This window comes from Microtus oregoni, unplaced genomic scaffold (assembly GCF_018167655.1).
Source record: "Microtus oregoni isolate MIOR12 unplaced genomic scaffold, Mior012 000002F_ref0000024, whole genome shotgun sequence".
Taxonomy (NCBI): Eukaryota; Metazoa; Chordata; class Mammalia; order Rodentia; family Cricetidae; genus Microtus; species Microtus oregoni.
This window is the reverse complement of record NW_024543061.1, coordinates 65,648,223-65,669,136: the sequence shown is the minus strand read 5'-3', so window position 1 is coordinate 65,669,136 and position 20,914 is coordinate 65,648,223. Positions and strand designations below refer to the sequence as shown.

The following is a 20,914-nucleotide window of genomic DNA, read 5'->3' as shown; positions in this document are numbered from 1 at the left end:
GTGATGCTGGGGTCTACAAGAAAGCAGGCTGAAGAGGCCATGATAAGCAAGCACCCCTCTATGCCCTGTGCATCAGCTTCTGCCGCCAGGATCCTGTACTCCTTGAGTTCCTGTTCTGACTTCCTTTGGTGATAATCTGTGATGTGGAAGTCTGATAAACCCTTTCCTCCCCATCTTGCTCTTTGGTCATGGTTGTTTCAGTGATGCAACAGAAACCCTAATCAAGACAGAATTTCAGTAGATGAATTTGGAGTGTGTGTGGAGTGGGCCTAAATATTAGAATTATTACACATGGCCATACTCTTCAGGGTCAACACTAACCTTGCATCATGTAGAATTGTAAATATGAAAGTATTCTGAGCTTAAAGTACAGTGCCAGGACCACACACAGGATGCATACAATCTGTGTATATACAGGCTGCATAGAAATAGTTGAACTGTGACCCTGCTCTCTCTTCTGGTGTGCCCTTCACTCTCCTTCCCCTCAAGCACAAGTCCTTGCATTCTTCAACACTCAGGCTAAATCTCCTTCCAGAAGTTTTTCCAGATGTCTTGAGTTGGTGCCATTTCTCCCCCTGTTTTCTTGTATGGATTTGATAATTTCCCCTATTAATTACCTATATCTTTGCCCTTTAAAATTTAGTAATAATATGCCTGCCTGTCACTAATTGTCCATGATCTCCAAATGTGAAAAGATGGGAGCAGGTAGTTGGCGAGGACACATGGTAAGATGGGGTGGTGGAAAAGAAAAAGAGGGAAAATATATGAATAATTTGTCCCTAACAGGTTGATGTCTGTGGTTTGAATGCCAATAGCCCCCATAGGCTCCAGTGTTGGAATGTATGGCCCCCAGTCAGTGAAACTGTGAAAGGAATAGGAGATGTGACCTTGTTGGAGGTGATGCATCCCTGGGAGGGGGCTTTGAGGTCTCAAAGGCCCACATTAGGCCCAGTCTCTCTTTCTCTCTCCTTACTGCCATCTGTGGATCAGATGTAAAACTCCCAGTTATCACCAGGTGGTGGTGGTGCACGCCTTTAGTCCCAGCCCTCAGGAGGCAGAGGCAGGTGGGTCTCTGTGAGTTTGGAGCCAGCCTGGTCTACAGAGTGAGTTCCAGGACAGCCAAGGCTAAACAGAGAAACCCTGCCTTAAAACAAACCAACTTCCAGCTACTGCTCCAGTGCCATGCCTGTCTGCTTCCTGCCATGATTGATCATGGACTAACACTCTAAAACTGTAAGCAAGTTTCCAACTAATGCTTTGCTTTATAAATTGCTTTGGCCATGGCGTCTCCTCCAGCAATAGGACAGCAACTAAGACAATATATATGATGGGGAATCTCAACCAATCACCTTGTTTGTGGGGTGTGTTCCCCCCCCCCGGGGCCCCAAATAGCCTATTAAACCATCGATGTGTGCTTGTTTTCCCTCTTTGTTTTCCTGTGCTTCGCTGGAACTTTAGATTTGTAAGTTCCCCTTTTCTTCCCCTTATTAAAGCTGAATATTTTATATTAAAGCTAGTCCGGTTAATTCTATCAACCTCTCGCCAACATATATAGGCCATGCCGATCCTGATACCTTCTGTAGAACTGTACACAGCCAGAGGATATCTAGGGACAGAGCTATCACAAGCCATCGGTATGAATAGGAACTACATGAAGGTTAACTGGAAGGTGGCTCAAATAGATACATACTACTCACAAGAATGTCTGTTCCATTTTACCAAGACACGTCTCTGTTGAGGGGATTGGGCTGCTAGGAAAACTCAGTGGGATAGAGAATAGTATTGTTCTTTTGCTGTTGTTGTTTTGTTTGCCTTTATACGCCTTTTGTTGCTTAAGGCTTTGTTTAGGGCATAACTGCATTTGGTATTTTATTGTTTGTTTTTTGAGACAGGATCTCACTTTTTTAGCTCAGGATGGCCTGGAACTCAAGATGTAGTCTAGGATGGCATCAAACTCATGATCCCCCACTTCAGCCACCTACATACTGAACTTTTAGGTCTGTACCACCCACCATGCCCATCTCTTTCCTTCTCTTTCAAATATGGTGGCAGCAATACTTGTCTCACCTAAGAGACAGAGAGAGGTGAGTCACTGAGTAAATACAGGGTGCACAAATTACATGTGTGCATAGTATTACACATTTTTAATCCTAGCACTCAGAGGCAAACAAATCTATACGATCAAGGTCAGTCTGCTCTACATGGTGAGTTCCAGGTCATCCAGGGCTCCATAATGAGTGAGACTCTGATTGAAAACCAAAGCAGAAGAGTTACAGTAGAGAGAAGAAATATGATTACAGGAGAGTACTTCCAGAAAATCTATTCGCATGAGGAAACAGCGCTCCTGAGTGAGAGGAGACAGACATCAGCTTGGCCCTTATCAAATTCCTTTCCTCTTCCTGGATAGCCATTAGCTGTAAATAAATTGTGACCTGCTTTAGTTTCTTTTCCTGTTGTCAGACAGAACATTCTGACAAAAGCAACTTAATGGAGAGAGTGTTTATTTTCACTCACAGTTCAAAGATCCACAGTCTATCATGGCGGGGAAGTAGAGCTAGCACACCACATTTCCAGTCAAAGAGCATGCTGCTGCTCCACTCCTGTTCTCTGCTCTACACTCCAAAGTCCAATCCAGGGAATCGTGTCACCCACAGTGAGTGGCTCTTCACATTTCAATGACCACATTCAAGATTGTGGTCTTGATTGACAGGCTTGCCTCCTGGATGACTCTAGATTCTGCCAAGTTGACAATTAACACTCCTGTCACATGACCCATGAGACAGAAACCTTTACCTTTGACATCATTTGCTCCCAAAGTCTCTTCTTAGTCTCATACCCCTCAACTCCCAGGAAGACCTGAAGCCTACAGAGAATAGCAACAGCACCTAGAGGAGACATTCCAGAACTCTGAATCCCCAACCAGAAGGCTGCCTACCAAACATCTGTAAAACAGCTCTGGGAGCATGCTAAGTCATGGAGGCTTACAACATCTTAATGGAATGTGCTACAAACATACTTGACATGACAAATGCAGGTGCGGTGCAATTATGAGAGCAAGAAGTCCTGAGATACTGGTTGCTACTGTTTGTAGATAGTAGGTCCCCCAAAGGTTCTTGTGTTGAAGATGCAGCCTCTGACTGCTGGGTCCAATCATCAAGAAGTGACTGGATCTCAAAGGCACAAACTTCATCCATGGACCAGTTCATACTGGATGGGCTATTATGGGGTGGGCCTTGTTGTAGGTGGTCGTTGGAGGTATGTCTTTGAGGGATGCATCCCACTAGGCCTTTTCTTGTATGTCTGTCTGTCATTACTGAGTTTGGAACCTCAGGACCAATGTCAAAAAGCTGAGTTTGGTGCTATGATTCAAGAACCCTAGTACAGGCAGGTGAATCCTAGCTACTCACTGGCCAGCCAGTCTAGCAAATCAGTGAGCTGCAGGATCAGTGAGAAACCTTATCTCAAAATATAATGTTTAATTTTATTATAAGAATAAATGAGAAGTATACCACACTCCCCCTCCATGCTCTCTCTATACCTCCTTTTACATACACACAGACTGGGAGGAGGGGAAAACCATGGATCTGCCTTCAGAGCTGGTGTGCTAAAATAACTGAATCCAGGTATAATTGATGTAGGATTCCCCTCTGTATGCTGTGAATACCATTGGTTATACAGAAACTGGCTTGGCCTGATAGGGTAGAGTAGAGCTAGGTGGGGAAAACTAAACTAAATGCTGGGAGAAAGGAGGCAGAGTCAGTGAGAAGCCATGGAGCCCCGCCAGAGACAGACGCCGAATGGAACCTTGCTGGTAGGCCACAAACCACATGGTAAAATATAAAATAATAGAAATGGGTTAATTTAATATGTAAAAGCTTGCTAGGAATATGCTAGAGTCATTGGCCAAGCAGTGGTTTAAATAATGTAGTTTCTGTGTGATTATTTGGGGCCAAGCAGCCAGGAACAAACAAGTGGCCTCCTATTACACATAGTGGCATATATAGAAGCTGTCCATAGTGTCTGTTTGTGTCCAGTGTTCAAATAAAAAGAGACTAAGGCGAGGCACAGATATTGGAGAGGAAAGGGGAGGAGAAAAAGGAAGGAGAAGGAAAGAGAGGGGGAAAGGGGAAAGAAAAGGGGGGCAGAAGGGAGGAAAAAGACGGGGGGGTGGAGAAAAGGAAGAAAAACCTTCACACAACAGATTTTTCTCTTAAAAAAAAAAAAAGGAAAGGAACTTGAGCCCCTGGCCAGCATGCCTGCAGCGTTCAATTCAAAGGTAACTAACCCTCAACCCCTCTCTTTCAAATCGTTTTGGGGAGAAAATTGAAACAAATGTCACCTAAAAATAAGTAATGAATGAGACCCGAGGGTCTAAAATTTTGGAATGCTTATCTTGCAACTGTGTGTGGAGGAGGATTAGGATGAGGTAAGGAGGGACACGTGTCTTTAATTTCCTTTTATAATCCCCTTTGAACTGACTATGCTCAGATCTCTTGGTCCCTACAGGAATTTCCTCTATGTTCTCTGGGAAAAAAAAAATAGAAAAGGAATCTGGTGTTCTCAGAGCTCTTCACTCCAGCTAGGAATGAACAGCTCTCTTTCTCTCCACTGGCAAATCAGGGCTTGGCGATTATTTATTAGTTTGGTTTCTTTAAAGCAGCCTGCACTAGGCTTTTAGGGCCGTGCGCCATCATAAATAAGAGGCATTTTCAATAAACAGTTCAAATCTATTTGATAGGCCCCTAAATCACTTGGGTTCCCCACCTTGGGAAGCCCTATGGCCACAGCGAGCATTTGAGTGAGCCTTCTAGCGAGGGAGGGCCTCAGGGAAGCTTCATCTAAGGGACATAATGGGGCCGGGAGAAAAGCTAGGGGACAATGACAGGCACTGTGGTTGGGCGTTTGAATCTTTCAGGAGCCAGCATGGGGAGCTTCACCTGCCTGTCACAGAGACGACTGTGTGCCAGAAAATATGAAACGCGGATTCTCAGAGTTCACACGGGTGGGAAAATGTGTAAGGGTCAACCACAGCTATCTCTGTGTCAGGCTACAGGGCAGAATCCACTCATAAGACTCTGGTGTGGTCTGAATCTGGGCCTTATGAGAAAACAGTTCAAATGGAAACAGTCCATAGCTATGGGGATTTAAAGGAACATCCAGTGTTGACAGGGCCAGAAGGAAGGCTAGCCATCATCCCACCTCCTTGAGAGGGCCACTGAAGGTGGATTAGAGGCCATCTGAAGGGGTCACCTATTCTCAATCCGTGGGAGCAGAATTCCTACAGGACTTCATCTAGAACTGGAAGGGGACATTCTGACAGCATTCAAACACAACGTCCTTAACTAACCCCTCCCCCCTTATATAGGTGTCAACCTCTGCTGCCTTGTGTCACTAAAACACTTGAGTGCATCTGGCCCAGCTATAAACTGCCTTGGAAGATAATTAGTGAGAAAGCCCAAATTAGTCCCAGGGGCCAACTTAGGACTCCGGAGTCCCCAGAGCTCCCTCCTAATCATATGGAAAAATCACAGCCAGCAAGAAGAGGCCTGGTGCACAATCTTGGGAAAGCTGCTCCTTGTAGCGGATCTCCCCAGCAGCCCAGCCCGCAGAGGCATCAAGAAGGCAATAAAACAAAACCAGAAAGATACCCCTGTATGTTTTAGCTGGGCCAGCCCTGGCACTGTGGGTTCAGAAGCATGGAAAGTCTTCTAAGCCTGTGTGGCTGGACCTGGAAGCTGCTATCCCCTTGCCTATCCCCTAGGGTGGCTGAGCTTTCCTGATAGCCTAACCAGTCCGTCTGCCCTCGGTATGTGTAGGTAGTGGGCAGGTGGAGGGACTGGCTGAATCTCCGTGCGCAATAGTGTTGCCTTGCCATGGGAAGAGAGTGACCTCCAGGGGAGCCACCATCTAGGTAATTAGGCAACCAGCAGATTGGCTAAGCAAGCTGAGAATGCCTCAACTGGTGTTCCCTGCTGCACACAGTTCAGGGAACCCTGATAGCCTCTCACCTGAGGTTCAGTGGAGGAGAAGGAAGGGCTCCTTCCAAGAGCGTAGCTCCTCACCAGTCCCATAGCACGGCAGGGCTTTTCTGTTATGTTCCTAACTTGCATTGTGGAGAGGGTAGGCCACTGTCAAACCATACTGTGTGATAGAGCAGTGAGTCTTGGAGCAAGGGATCCTGGATGCTGTGTTGACACTCTCTCCTCCCCAGCCAGGATCAGGACAAAGGGCATGATTCTAAGGAAGATGCTTCTGGCAATGAAGAGGTGCGGAGGGAATATGGTGTCACTCTGCATCCCGAGGGCTCCGATTAAAGTGTGTGCCACCACTACCACACTGCTTCTTTTTACTTTTCATTTTAAGATACGGTGTCATTAAGCTGTCCAACTTGTCCTTGAACTCATGATCCTCCCCTCTGCACCTCCCAAGTAGCTAGGATTACAGGCTTGTGCTGCCTGGCCTGGGGTGGGGGTGGAGCATTACTGGCTAATAGGGGAGACTTGGGCTTCAGTGATTGAGTAGGAAAATGAAAAAGCTGTGTTGGTCAACTAGCTCAGGTTGAGAAGTCCTTCCACTTCCATAAAGTAAGCTGCAGAGTTATACATCAGGGGATCATAGAAGAAAAAAATGAATATAGGGAAGAGATTTGTAGGGTTAGGGTTGACAGGGGGAAGGCGGTAAAAAAAATCAGAGAGTGTTTCATACATATACACACATGTATGAAATCAGCAAATAACAAATTTAATTAATAATTATTCAAAAAAGAACAAAGGCACAAATGAGTCTGTCATTCTGGCTGCCATTTGTGTCTCTGCACGCACACCTAATCAAGCTAAGACACCCAAAGCATGTGGCCCAGCTTCTGTTCACACAAGACAAAGGCAATGACAGGAGCCCAGAAAGGCTCCCCAGACTGCGTGACAAGTGCCTTCTTGAGCAGGAGCTGGTCACACCGAGAAGGTGGATCACAGAACAGAAAGACGTTTCAAAAGAACCCAGGGGTGATGGCATCCTAAGTGCCATCTGGGTGAGGACAGCCCAGCAAGGAGCTGTGACCCTAGAGCTCTCACAATTCCACCTACAAATGTCAGCAAGCCTGTGTGCACCAAGACAATGAAGCTGCAGAGAGCTCGCTCCAGTAGCCTCAAGTCATCTTGGTGCACACAGTGTGCAGTACCAGCAGCAGCTCAGCCCACACCTACTCTGATCTTCTAGAGAGGCTGGTGAGGAAGGCTAGACCTTGGGAAGAATTTAAATGAGATTTCTAAGGACGGTGCAAAATGAACTGAACCAACTTCTTAAGAAAAATAATTTAGTTATTTAGTGTGTGTGTGTGTGTATCTGTGTGTGTGTGTGTATCTGTGTGTGTGTGTGTGTGTTGTGCTGCAAGATAATGCTCTTGTACATTGTAAAGATTTGTCATTCATACTGGTTTAATAAAATGCTGATTGGCCAGTAGCCAGGCAGGGTGTATAGGTGGGGTGACCGGACTAGGAGAATTCTGGGAAGAGGAAAGACAGAGATGCATTCACTAGTCAGACACAGAGGAAGCAAGATGAGAATGCCTCACTGAGAAAAAGTACAAAGCCATGTAGCTAAACATAGACAAGAATTATGGGTTAATTTAAGTTGTAAGAGCTAGTTAATAATAAGCCTGAGCTAGTAGGCCAAGCAGTTATAATTAATATAAGCTTCTGAGTGTTTCTTTGGAACTGAGCAGCTGTGGGGACTGAGTGGGACAGAAGTCTCTGTCTACAGTGTTGTATGTGTGTGTCTGTGTCTGCAGGTGTGTGTACAGATTCCCACAGACATCAGAAGATAGCATGGAATCCGCTGGAGCTGGAGTTACAGAGGTAACTTCTGACACCTGATATGAGTGTCCAGAACCAAACTTAGGTCCACTGAAGGAAGAGCAAGCAGTTTTAACTGTAGAGACATCCCTCCAGGCCCCTCTTTTAATTTTTAAAAATTGTATGTGTCTGTCCATGCCTGTGTATGTGTATGTCACATGTGGGTATGTGGCTACATGCACCCACGTGCATGCATGTGGAAGCCAGAGGAGGATGTCAGATGTCTTCCTCTATTTCTTTTCCCCCATATCCCTTAAAAATTCTGCTTGAGGATTTTTATGCTTTGAGTTTGAAATGCCCCTCACAGGCTACTCTGGCTGAACACTTGGCCCTCAGCTGCTAGTGGTTTTTTGAAAAGTTGTAGAACCTTTGGAATGAAAAGAATGGCTGGTGGAGACAAGTAGCTGGGGGAGGGGATGGCCTTTGAGAATGATAGCCCCACCCCACTTCTGGTTCAGCCTGCGTCTTGATTCATCAAGATATGAGAAACCTCATCACACACACCTATCCATGCCATATACCATGCCCTCCCCACCAGGATGGATAGAACCCAGAAGTCAGAATAACAGAATAAGCCTCTTCTCCTCTAAACTGACCATCAGATATTTTTGCTACTTCAAGATGTTATGTGACTATCATAAAGTTTAGCTCTCTAATATGACTAATCCTAGCCCCTTAGACACTCAAGTTGTCTCCATTTTTGTTTATACACAATTTATTCTTTGAAAGTAACTGAGCTGAGGAATAAAGTTTCAAATAAAGGTCAATAAGGTTCTTGGTCTAGTAAAAGTAATATAAATATATAAAATTGGAAAAATTAAGGTTCCCTACACCATTTGGGGCTGTTTGGAGGTTAAATGTACATATGTTCCCCATTTGTGATGGTCCATCTGGTGACATTTAATCTTCACAATTATTAAAAGCCATACTTAGAAGCAGTTGTACTTTGTATTTCAAACTTTTCTTGGGCTAAGGATTTATAGTCAGTGAGGCCATGGGCCCCTGAGAAGGGAAAAAGGAGAGAAGGGCCACTCTCCTTTTGCTTGCAGTAGGTTTCCATTTTCCCCAAAGTAGGCCATTTGCCCTCACCTGCAGGAAGCTTCTCTTTCCCCATATCCCCAATAAGAAAACGGGGTTTGGGATCAATCTACCCCAGCCAGCATTTGTTTCTGAATCTGTGCCCTGAGAGTGAGAATCCCATTGCAGCTGTTTCTGTACCCCTGCCAGAAGACAGGGGATCCCATTGGCAGCTGTTTCCATACTTGTAGGCCCAATCCCAGGACCAGAAAGTGCTCATTGATGCCTTGGGACTAACAGGAAGGAAGTCACTGGTAGGAGCATAGAAAAACCCAGACCCTGTTAGTGCCAACAGACTCCTGGCTCCAGGGCTCCATTTCTATCCAAGGAATCCAATGCTTGCCGACAAACTTTTCTTTCACTTTCTCTTAGTTATTTTCCAATCTTTTAATTCTTTAATTGGAGTGACAAAAGAACCATCAGGCAGCTACAATCTGAAGCTGCTGGGCAGTGGCCGTGACCCACAGCTTCCAGTCAGCCCCATAATCATGAGGGGAGCAGCCGGCAGAACAGGGCATGCCATGTTTGATGTCCTTACACTGGGTACATTAAATTCCTTTTGGACTCATGGTATTTTCAACATAGGATGAGTTTATTGAGCTACAGGCCCATCATGAATCGAGAACATCTGTTCTGCTATAATGAAATGCTTACAGCTGCAGTACAGGGTTAGCTCTGTGGCGGGTGGGTGTGCGCATGCTCACCTAGACGTGCCTACACATTAACTGCTTTGCCCACTCTGTAAGGAAAGCCAAAGCGCCAATTGGTACGTGTGAATGCAATGTGGGAAGCTGTTGGGTATCAACTTCCTTGAATTCAATCATTCTCAGGAAGCTCCTGAAACTTACAAGATCCACAAAGCCCTTCCTCATGGTTATGCACACACACACACACACACACACACACACACACACACACACATTGGTGGGAAGAGAACAGAAAAGACTGTCAGCGTGCTGTGCACGGAGCTCTAGGAATATAGCTCTCATGAGTCATCACTCATGCTAGGATGACCTTTATGGTCCTGTAGCTGCCTTTGGGTCACTCATGCTCTTGGAAGGAATCCCTTACAAATACCTTGTAAATAGTGCCAACAAGCTTACTGGTTTATGAAACCAGACTTGGACAGAATGTTTCCTTTTGTCTGTGCCCATGCCATATATGGTATAAATGAATGTTTATTCATGTCTCCTCAAGAAGTATAGGACAGAAGACAGCCATAGTGATGTATGCCTATATACTGGAGAGGCTGAAGCAGGAGGATTGTGAGTTGGAAGCCAACATATACTATACAGTGAGTTCATAGCCAGCCCAGGCTACATAGTGAGACCCTGTCTTAAAGAACCAAAACAAAACACAAAAGCACAGCCAGCCACCAGCACTACTAACACAAGGCTATGTGGGGTGAAATGTCCACAATGCTTACTAGTGCCTGGGATGGGGCATGGAAGGGTCTTTCCCCTCTTCTTTTGTCCCATCTGAGTCCCATCTAGGATCACTGGGGCAGTGACACTCAGGTGTGAGCCACAGCAACATTTGTTCCAACAGCTTATAAGCATAATCCCTTTCTTAAGACTTGGAGACATGGATTTGACTGGGTTATAGTGTTTCCTGTGCCCATAATAAGGCCAACCTTGCAACTTGGAGAGGTACAATGGAGACAGGCGGGGGCTTATAAAGCTCTTCACACCAGCAGTTTGCACAGGGCTTTGAAAAGGAGAAAAAGAAGTAGAGGAGGAACAAAGCTGAAGTTAGAGATGTCGTATAAACCAGCGGAGGCCATCATGATCAGTGTAGAATCTGTAACCAGGCCGTCTCTCTGCCTTGCCTCTGATCAGCAGATTTTCCAGGCTAAGGACAGGCCACCTTCTAGGCCAAGCCAGACCTGTGCCTATGCATATGTCAAGAACACGAGACATCTTTACTATGAAAAGCATGGGCTCAGCAGTGCCTTTGCCTCAAAGACTCTGGGTCCTTACCCCAGAGATAAGCAAGCCTGGAGCTGGCCAGCTGGCCTTCCCTTGTCACCAAGCCCCTTGCCATGCCTAAGCCATGTGCTGTTTACATTGTGAACAAGAGACCTGATGTCCCAGCTTCGTCCCCTAGGATCCAGACCCTCTTCCCGTAACTGTCAACTATTGTCCCTCTAAGAGAGAATACATTGCTGAAGATTAAGACAGACCCCTTTCCCCTTCTCACTGGAACCCCACTGAGTTTGCCAAACTTGCACATGCGTGTGGTTCAATGAGCCTTGAATGGCCAAGTGAACTCTCAGACAAGGCTCCCAAGCTCCAGCCCTTTCTCAACATACTCCTAGGTTCAGCTCAGTCCTTGCTCCACCAGGGATGTGGTAGCTCCAGAGTGCACCTTTTTCCCCCCACACAAGCCGTTGCCATTATAAGTATGGCAGCTGGAGAGGCCTCTAAAGCTTTTATCAACCACCTCTGAGTTGATCACTTTCAAGGCATTTAACAAAATTTGTCTTCTGTCACAAATATTATGGTAACCGTGGTTGTCAGATAGGCCCGACTGGTCTTCCATCACATGGCCTGTAGGAAATTCTCAGGAACTTGTTAGGGTTGTTTGGGCCAGCTGTTTGCACCTGGCAAGCAAAGCACCCAGTCACAACCTCCCCAGCTATCAGGGGATCTGGGGCAGGAAGCCAGATGGGCCACTAAAGCCAGCATAATAATGACTGGACAAGCCCCTAAGCTTGGCACACTTGCCATTCCGTTAAAGTGGCATTATCAATAGCTCTGTGTCCCCACAGGGACTAGGGGAAGCCCTGAAATCACACCTCTGCCTGTGGGTATACCTACACTGTGTGAGCGTCTCAGTGTGTGTTCTTTGCCATCAAGGAAACCTGAAGTCTTGACTTCCTTGTTGTGTCTGCCCATCTATATCCTCTTGGGCCAACTTTATGTTTTCTGTATCTACCTCAGTACTTACTGGGAGTCATTTTTAGGTAAACAGAGCTGAGACCATGGGTACATACAAGCACACAGCAGCCTCTGTTGTGGCTGGCAGTATGCTGAACCTGTAGGTGAGCCATGAAAATCTTATTTGTGAGTGATGGATGCAGGAGGGAAAGCATTTCACTGACTGTGGAATCTGCAGATGGGTGTTAAGATCACCATGAGCAGGCACTGTGCAAGACTCAAGAGCCGCTGTGCTCAAGGGCCTTGCAGCCTAGACCTGTCCTAACTGAAGGGCTTTGTATACTAATCAATAATCGTGGTGGGGTGGGGGTGGGGTAGGGATGAGGCTGTCACTGTGATGTAATACCTGGCAGAGAAATGTGAATCGAGAGGAGGGTTTATTTTGGCTTATAGTTTCAGAGCTTTCATTGGGATCTCAGAGCAGCGTCTCGCATCCCGGCAGCCAGGCAGCAAAAGGAGCGCCCATGTTAGCTGCCTTTCTGCTTTCCCTTTCATTCTGCCCGTGGCCCTGTCTATGGAATAGTGTTGCTCATGCCAAGGGTGCTTCTTCCTCCCTATTGAGTTCTCTCTGGAAATGCTCTCACAGACATACCTAGCAGTCTGCTTTATTATCCATCCAGGCACTTCTTGACCCAATCAAGTGACAGTCAAGACTGGCGGTTACTCAACTGAACATGCATTTTAATTGTTCCGTCGTTGAACTTGTTTGAGCTAGTGAGCTGTGTGCGGAAGTGTTGATGCCCCTGCTGTTAGGGGACCCCCAGCCCTCGTTTTCTCCTGACATAGTGTCCTCCATGTACTCTATCAATCTGGGTCCTTGAGTCTTGCAGCAAAGAGTCACCTCAAACTACATTAAATACGTAATGTGAACAAGAGCACATAAACGTTGAACAGCTAGAATGTAAAGATGAACGTGTTGCCTCAGTGTATCTCAGTCTAATCTAACCTCATTCAGATAGAAGCAACGAGGTATGTGATCAACATAGAAGGGACTTTCCCTCTGCTCTTATTCCCAGTTGTAACCATGGTTTCCATGTTGCATCTTTCCATCATTCCTCCCTCGGTCCTTGCCGGCAACTGCTCCCTTCTCACTCATGTCACAGTTACAGCATGATCAGCGGGATAGGAATGGTCCTGGCCACCTGGGTCCAACATGCATGGCCCTCAAGCTACTCTGTACCACAATGCTTGTTCCTTATATGCCACACAGTGTTCTTCCTTATTGTCTACTGTCCATTTGTTTCATGACAAACATAGCAACAACAGGAATGTACAAGAGTATCCACCACCACATTGTCAGAATCGTGACTGGTGCAAAGCACCACAGACAGATGATGGATGAATATGTGAGGGAAAAATTGAGAAAGGGGAAATCGCTGAGGGTTGAGTGTCCAAGCGAGGGTTTGAAAGGAAGCAAATTTTTGAGGCCAGGTATGAGAGAAGGAACTCACGGGGTGGCCTGGGGTGACCATGAGTCCAGTGGATTGTCTGGAGTAGAAGAATACAAATTGATAAGAGGGTGGTTGAGAAGCTCAAACATTGTTCCATATGTTACCTAAGGGCAAAGGGCATCTCCCCAAGAAGAATGAGCAGGAGCAATGCTTCCAACTCAGGGCCTGAGACAAGACAGCTAGGAAGGCACTGACGAGCTGCAGACTGATAGAGGTGAAAGGAAAGACAAGGCCAGAATCATGAGACTGTGAAAACAATACAGTACAGCTGGGCAATGACAGAGAGATCAAAGGGGCACAATGGATTGATACGACTTTGTCCCTGTTGTTCAATGGTCTAGGATAGGAGGGAGAGGAAACCAAGTCCAGAACTCAAATCCTTTGTCTGCCTGAGATCCCAGTTCAGGGTTCTCCACTATACAGCCATACCTCTCTGAGCTTCCTGGGAGCATCCAGTCTAACACAGTCGGGAGCAACAACCAGACCAATACCCACATGAACTCCTTCCTGTGTGGAGACTCAGCACACCGTTGCATGGCAGATGGTGACAAACTTAGACCAAAGCAACACAGACAGTAGAATCTGAGTTTGAACCTTATTTAAGTGAAAATTCACTTCCCTGTTGACCACACAGTGCTCATGAACCGTGTGTGGGCTAAAAGGAAGTTGTGTGTGTGTGTGTTTAAGAATAAGTTAAGGATACTGCTGACTTCCATGAAACACTGGGCAGTGGCTTAACAAACAGGAAGTGACTGAGATTTCTGGGTAAGAAAGAGAGTTAGAAACAATATGAGAAATGTGGGTTTGTATATACAATCGTGTGTGTGTGTGTGTGTGTGTGTGTGTTGCTAATGATTGAATCTAGGATCTTCTGCATGCTAGGCAAGTGATCTTCCACTGAGTCATACCCCCCATGACCTTAAACAATAACTTATGTCCAGCCTTGCACATGGAAAGTGTTCACTAGATATGCATTAATAGGGCTTTATAAATTATGATTATTATGATATCTCTTTTGTCTTGTATAAGAAAAATAAGATATCTATAGGTTCAGGAAGAAATTTCTACACCAACATCGACTTCCTGTTTCCCTCATCTCTGCTTCCTGCACACACACTCACTAATCTTTACAGGAGCAACTGCCTCCTGCCTCTATTCCGTGGCTTCCTAGCATCCCGCAATCCTTTCTGGGGAGGTTTGCAAACATAAACCTCCATCATGTTGCTCTTCAAAAACTTCACTATGGTCCCGGGTTGGGGCTAGCAGGGGACAGGCTCATTCCTCTCCATTTCTGTTGTTTCTTCTCATGGAAGGTAGTGGTCTACTGTAAGGCCCGACCTTGGCCCCGCAGTTCTCCTTCAGTTAAGAGGAGTCACTCATTTTGTGGGGCAAAGTGTCTGCAGTGTGGGTATTCTGCGCACTCCAAGTCCCAACCCTCACAGACCTCTTTCCGGCACTGTAACCTGCCATCAAGAGAGCCAATCTGCAAGCAGCTTGCTAGTAGGGAACTGCCATGGCTCCCTTACTGAGTTACCTCCTCAGGCAGGGGAGCAGGTTTTAGTTTTAAAGCTTGCATGCTGATAGTTGCCCATCTCTGCTTTGATCTTACTTCTCATCCAGCTCAGCAGTCAGGACTGAAGGGCCATGCTGTTCACCGAAGCCCATATGAAAGCAACACATTTCATTGTCTATAAAAGTAACCGGAGTCCTCAGCCTGACATAGAAGGTCCTCTACCAAAAGATAAAAGCTGGTGCCAGTCAACTCCCTAGACTCAGTTTCCCATTCTACTGTGCCCTGGGTCTGCCATGGGTCTTAGTACCGCCACCGAACTCGGGTTCTTTGGTCTCCTATAAATGTGTCATGTCTTTTCTCCCCTGTATATCTAGCTTGGGTCTTTCTACTCTGCTGGTATTTACACCCACCAAAATTCTTACGAGCAGTCCACATGGCCCACAAGGCTCTTCTCACTGTGCCTTTCTGATCCCCCTGCCTTGGCATTTCCTCTTCTTGTTTCTTTGCAGTGAGCTTCCCCTCTGTCATTCTTTCCTTGATGAATGCCTGCTGGGCACCAGCTACTTTCCCACAATGTGCCCACCTCCGAGCCTCCCTGAGTGTCCTGGAAAGTGGGGTGCTTCTGCTATCTGTTCCACAGAACACAGTACAGCCAGCACATTACCAAAGACACTGAGTTAAAAACACCCTCTGGTTTTTCTCAAGAAGCTGTGGAGGAACACAAGCGATAACAAATGGTCAGATACTCTGAGGGAACGGAGCTGTCACTCTCATTTAGAGGACAGGCTCCTAGATGAGCAGGGACAACAAAGGTAGGTGCCACTGTGTGAACCTTATGGTAGAGGCTGTGAGGCAGGGAGGCAGCTACAGTGGAGCCTCCAGAATCTCACAGCCTCATGGGATACTGTCTGAATTAGCTGTCACCCTAACCAGGCAGTAAATGGGACAGCATAACTGTCCCTAGGAGGTTAGTGAGAGCCTGGACTGTCCAGTCCCTAGAATAAAGAAGGAAAGCCCCAATTCAAAGAGAAGGGAGTGAATGCGGGCCACCCAGGATAAGCGACACAAGGAAGGGTCTCTGTGATGGCCCTCCCCCTCCTAATGAGCAGGAATGCCAGAATGTGTCTCAGGCAACAGCAGGTCCCGGCTCAAATGACACGTCTGAATGTGGAGGCCATGACATTATCCTCACTGGCTTGACGCTTGGGAAGTCTGCTAGGCCTCTTTGAAGTCTGCTTAGAGCCTGGGGAATGTGTGGGTTTGAGAGGCCAGATAAGACCCTCTCAGGTTCAAGTATCAAGATGCTTTCTTCACTTTATACACGCTCCTGGGAAAATAAGGAGGGCCAGAGTTCTGTAACTTCTAACAGGAAATGTTGAATCTGCCTTGTTTCTATATTGAGGTAAAAAAATAAAATAGACCTCACAGATTCAACAAAAGGAAGAGTGATTCTGTGCCGCACAAGGCAGTCAGTACAGGTTCTTGACTTCAGACATGCACAGTACAGGAAGGATTCCTGCTACAGGGAAGCCCTTTGGCCAGTCATCATCCTTCCTCATTCTTACAAGTCAAATGCACAAAATCCTCTTCCATCCCCTCTATCGTTGCGGGTCCTTCCTAGCAAACACCTTGCCACACTGAGCTGAGCACATTCAAGATGACCCAAGGCAAAGAGGATTTGTGACACAGTACCGATTTTGGTGAGCCACTTGGCCACAGCACCGTAGATCTCATCCAAGATGAGGATGACCACAAGGTTGATGATGACGGCTGTCGCGGTCACTGTTGCCCGGACGTTGGAGCGTGTGGTCTTGCTGAGGGACAGAGCAGCCGCAGTTGTGATCCGGTACACAATGACCCCAAAGACGATGGAGAATGTCAGGGCAATCTGTGCAGAGGAGACAGGAGAAGGGGGCAATCACCGAGCAAGAAAACACATCAGCAGGCAACTGCTGAACAACTACCCTTTGTTCACACCAGCTACTAGGAAGCCCTATTACTGGGTGGGCAACAAAGGACCTGCAGGACCTTTGCAAAGCCGCTGAATTCCCGTGTAGCACTGTTGAGTGGTAAAGCAGCTACAAGGAGGAGCATCTTCACTTTATCAGATCCCAACAGCCTCAAACACACACAACACAAACAGAGATGAGAATCCTGAACGCTACGGAGTGCAGAACACTTCCTCATCTCCTTCATTCTAGAACTTTCTACCCTTCTGTGGAGATAAGATGAAAGTCCTATGCCATAGTAGCAGGTGTGGGATTATTGGGTGCTAAATGAAGACAGCTGCCGAGGGAACACAGCATGGAGATCGGCTTGGACCGGGACTAGCTGCGGAGTAGGACCAGCCATTAAAGGATATAGGGAGCTGCTGGCAACGGAGCTGAGAAGGGGTGAGTTACAGCTTGCCAGATGGGAGGAAAACGTTGAGAGCACAGAAGACAAGAAAAGAGATCATCCGAGTGGTGCTGGCACAGGATGAGGTGAATAAAGGGACCAGGTTCTCTTCCAGGCACCTGGGAATGGAAGTCACAGATACTAATGTGATGTACAAATCTCTTGTTCCTTTGTCCCAAGGAGGTCTTCTGGATCCTGGTTCTCCAAGGTCCACAGTACCTCCTCTAGAACAGAAGAGCAAGGGATTCCTCTAGACCTACAGCGCCCACCCTCCCATGTCTTCTGCCCCTCTGCCATCCCAGCCAAGGCAGGGGCAGTGCCGTGGAAGTACTAGGAAGCCAGAAGCAAGAGTTCCCAATCAATGGTCGACAAGAGGCAGATAGATGGAGGCCTCTGCCAGGAACAGGCTCCCACTGGGCCCTGCTTCAGTCAAGAGCAGTCATGTTTCACCATTGCCGCCACTGAGACTTTTCAGGTACCGGTTGGTCTCTAGGACCGAAGGGATGGGGGGTACTGGCTGTTTAAAATGTGGGGTGAGAAGAGGACAGGTGGAAGTTTCCCATGGAATACAAAAGAATGCTGGAGGAGACATCCTGGAGGGGAGGAGAAGAGATGTGGGGAGCAGAGAGAAGAGGGAAGGGCTCAGAAGAGGTCTGAACAGTGTGTTGCAGGCGATGGGAATGATACTGTGGTGAGCTTGGAATGAGTTACAGATGCGCCAGCATAGAGACCCATGCAGACCTCTGGGGTGCCAGCATGCTGAAGCCGCAGGTGCTAGTGAGAGACTGAGCTGCCTAGCCTGGTATGCTTTATCAATGTCAGCATTTGTCCTGTGGGCTGTGGTGTAAGAAAGGCAGCAGGGAGGTCTTTTATAGCCAAGGAATAGTGTTGCAACGTGTGTGTGAGTGTGTGTGTGTGTGTGTGTGTGTGTGTGTGTGTGTGTGTGTTTGCAAGGATAACAGAAGGGGGGTCTCTCTTTGGATGGGGATGCAGCAGCAACAGCAGCCTGCAGGACTGGGAGGGACAACTGTTTTAGGGGGGAAACTTAAACATGACATCACACTGCTCCAACAATGTAGATGATTCACTTCCCAGTCCCCTGGGACTGTCACTGACTGAGAGTTAGAGCCTAGAAAATGTGGTGCGAGATTCTTTTCCTCCCCCCACCTCAAATCACTTCTACAGTGATGACCGGCAATGGGAGTATTGATGAGGTGGCAAAGGCTGGGCATGGAGGAGCAATCGTGTGTGTGTGTGTGTGTGTGTGTGTGTGCGCGCGCACGCGCACACACACATGTGCATACGTGCATTTAGTTTGGTGTTGGTTTAGGGTCATTGGGGAGGGAGATGGGAAGAGATCCTCTCCTGGGCATCTCTGAGTGTGAATGGAGGGAGCGTGATGTAGTCCATGGCCCTGGAGGCTCCATCAACTACGAGCTTGATTGACATACAGAACCTCAGCACAACTCCAGACCCTGACTTACGATCCATAGCCAGCGACACTGTTCTTCTCAGTTGCTCTCCTCTCCCCCAATCACAGCATTACCTCCAATGCCATCTCTAGCCTTCGCCTACTCTTTGCAAACTTTTATTTCTCTGGTCTTGATTTTTCTACTCCATGGTAGAAACCAGGAACCTTCCCATTGGACTTTTGTGGAACCTCTCTAGTTTCACAGAGCTGCCAGGCTTAGGAAACACCAACCTGATCTCATGGCTAAATGTTTTGTAGACAAAGAAATAGATGTGGGGAAAAAAATAAGTCCTTTGCTCTTGATCACCGAGTTTGTATTATTCCCCTATTCCCCATGACTCCTGGATCACAGTGGGGATGAAAGAATTGTAGCATTTGTGGCCCATCTATTTATCTGTTTACCTTCAGCTTTGTGCATAAAGACAATTAGGTCCAAGCACCAGCAATTTGAATGTTTTGAGAACTAGAGGGAACAAGGCAGAGTTGAGGTATTAATGGATAATGGTGACACCATCAACATCATGCCCCACTATATATTCTCCATGTCACTGTTCAATGTGCCTCTTCACTTGGAATAATCCTTATACCTGTCACGCCTTCTATAAATGAGATTTCATGATGATCTATGACTAGACCCTGCCATGTGGAACCAAGACCACATTCCCATTCTGACCTTTGATCTCACATCTCTTGCCATGAACTCCAATGCCATCCCTACCATTTGTGGCTGAATTATTGATTTTAAAGGCATCCAATAATATTTCTGATACGTAATCCTCTAAACCACTGGGACACATCATGTTTTGGGTCTGACTCCCACAGCTAGGATAAAGGAGCTTGGTCACGTGCCACATTCTATAGATAACACAATTCCTTAGCAAGGCTCCATACCTGCAACCTGCTTGCTAAAGATTGCGGGTTTTCAGCCATAAATGACATATCTACACTACACAGGGACACATTATGCAAGCCTGCAGTGGTTTTGCATTTTGATCCTAAAATTTTACCTTTAGGGTATAGAAAAATATGGCAAAGTGTTGTGCTGTAAATATGAAGTGTCCCAACAGGCTTGGTGTTGGAATACCTGAAAGGTTGTGAAACACTTAGGAAGGAGCCTTGCAGGAGAAATAAATCGCTGGAGCTGGGCTTTGAAGAGTGCTAGTCCCTCGCTACTTCCAGTGCTCCGTCTGTTTCCTGGCTGTAGATACATGTGGCCATCATGCCTTCCCTGCTATCAGAGACTGCATCCCTTCTTCACTGAGGGGAAACACCAGGCAAAAGCAAACAGAATTATTACCTTTGTCCTCGGTAGGTTTAATTGTCTACTTAGTACAGCCTAGAGTTGTCTGAGAAGAAAGCCTTGACTGAGAATTTCCCTGACCTATGGATATGTCTTTGAGGGATGGTTTTGATTACTAATGAATGTAGGATGACAAAGCCCACCATGGGCGGTACCATCCCTAGGCAGGTGGTTCTGGAATGGTATACGAAAGCTGGCTTAGCCTATGTTGAAGTGAGCAAAACAGTACCATTTCATTTCTCCACAGTTTCCTTCAAGTTCCTGTTCGTGGTTTTGCTCTGACTGTCCTCAGCGATGAGCTGTGACCTGGAAATGTAAGCTAAATAAATCTTTTCCTGCCCTGAATTGCTTCTGTTAGGGGATTTACCACAGCAACAGAGAGGAGTCTGAAGTGATCTTGCCCCTTTAAGCTGCTTTCCTCTCAGACATTTGGTCAGAGACATGAGGAAAACATTTAATAGACAGTGTAAGCCTAGACATAGAGTTTGAGATTGTGAAAGAGCTAGGAAGGAGAGACTGCCTGGTCCCCACATTCCGGGACTCGCATCCTGAACTGATGTTACGAAAATCATCGTGCACATGTAACAAGGATGAACTGGGAAGTAGCTGGGCTGAGCCGCAGGTTTCAGGTCATGAGCGTCTGGGATGCTCTTACAGAGAGAAGTGGGAGAGCAAGAAAACTCTGCTGATGTTTAAAGGGTTCGCTAGCAGGGAAGCTTGGAAAAAGACTATGGAGGAGGAAGAACTTTCTAGAAAGCACGGAGAACTGCTCAAGCAGCAGCAGCCTCTGCTAACTCAGTGGAACGGGGCTCAGGCTGGGGCACAGAATGTGGCAGTGGCTCCAGTAAACAGACAGCTCTGTCACTGAGTCACAGCTGCCTCTGACATCCATCTGTGGTTTGTTTACTGCTCAGTC

The 20,914-nt window shown here is 46.7% G+C and overlaps 1 protein-coding gene across 1 annotated transcript in view; it reads right to left on the bottom strand.

Moving 5' to 3' along the window:
* Ano2 (anoctamin 2) overlaps window positions 1–20,914 on the bottom strand; it is a 332,789-nt gene that overhangs the window by 50,750 nt on the left and 261,125 nt on the right. Inside the window, exon 18 of the mRNA XM_041635458.1 lies at window positions 16,523–16,718. Within this exon, the coding sequence (XP_041491392.1) occupies window positions 16,523–16,718 (196 nt within the window). The remainder of the gene's footprint in view (window positions 1–16,522; window positions 16,719–20,914) is intronic.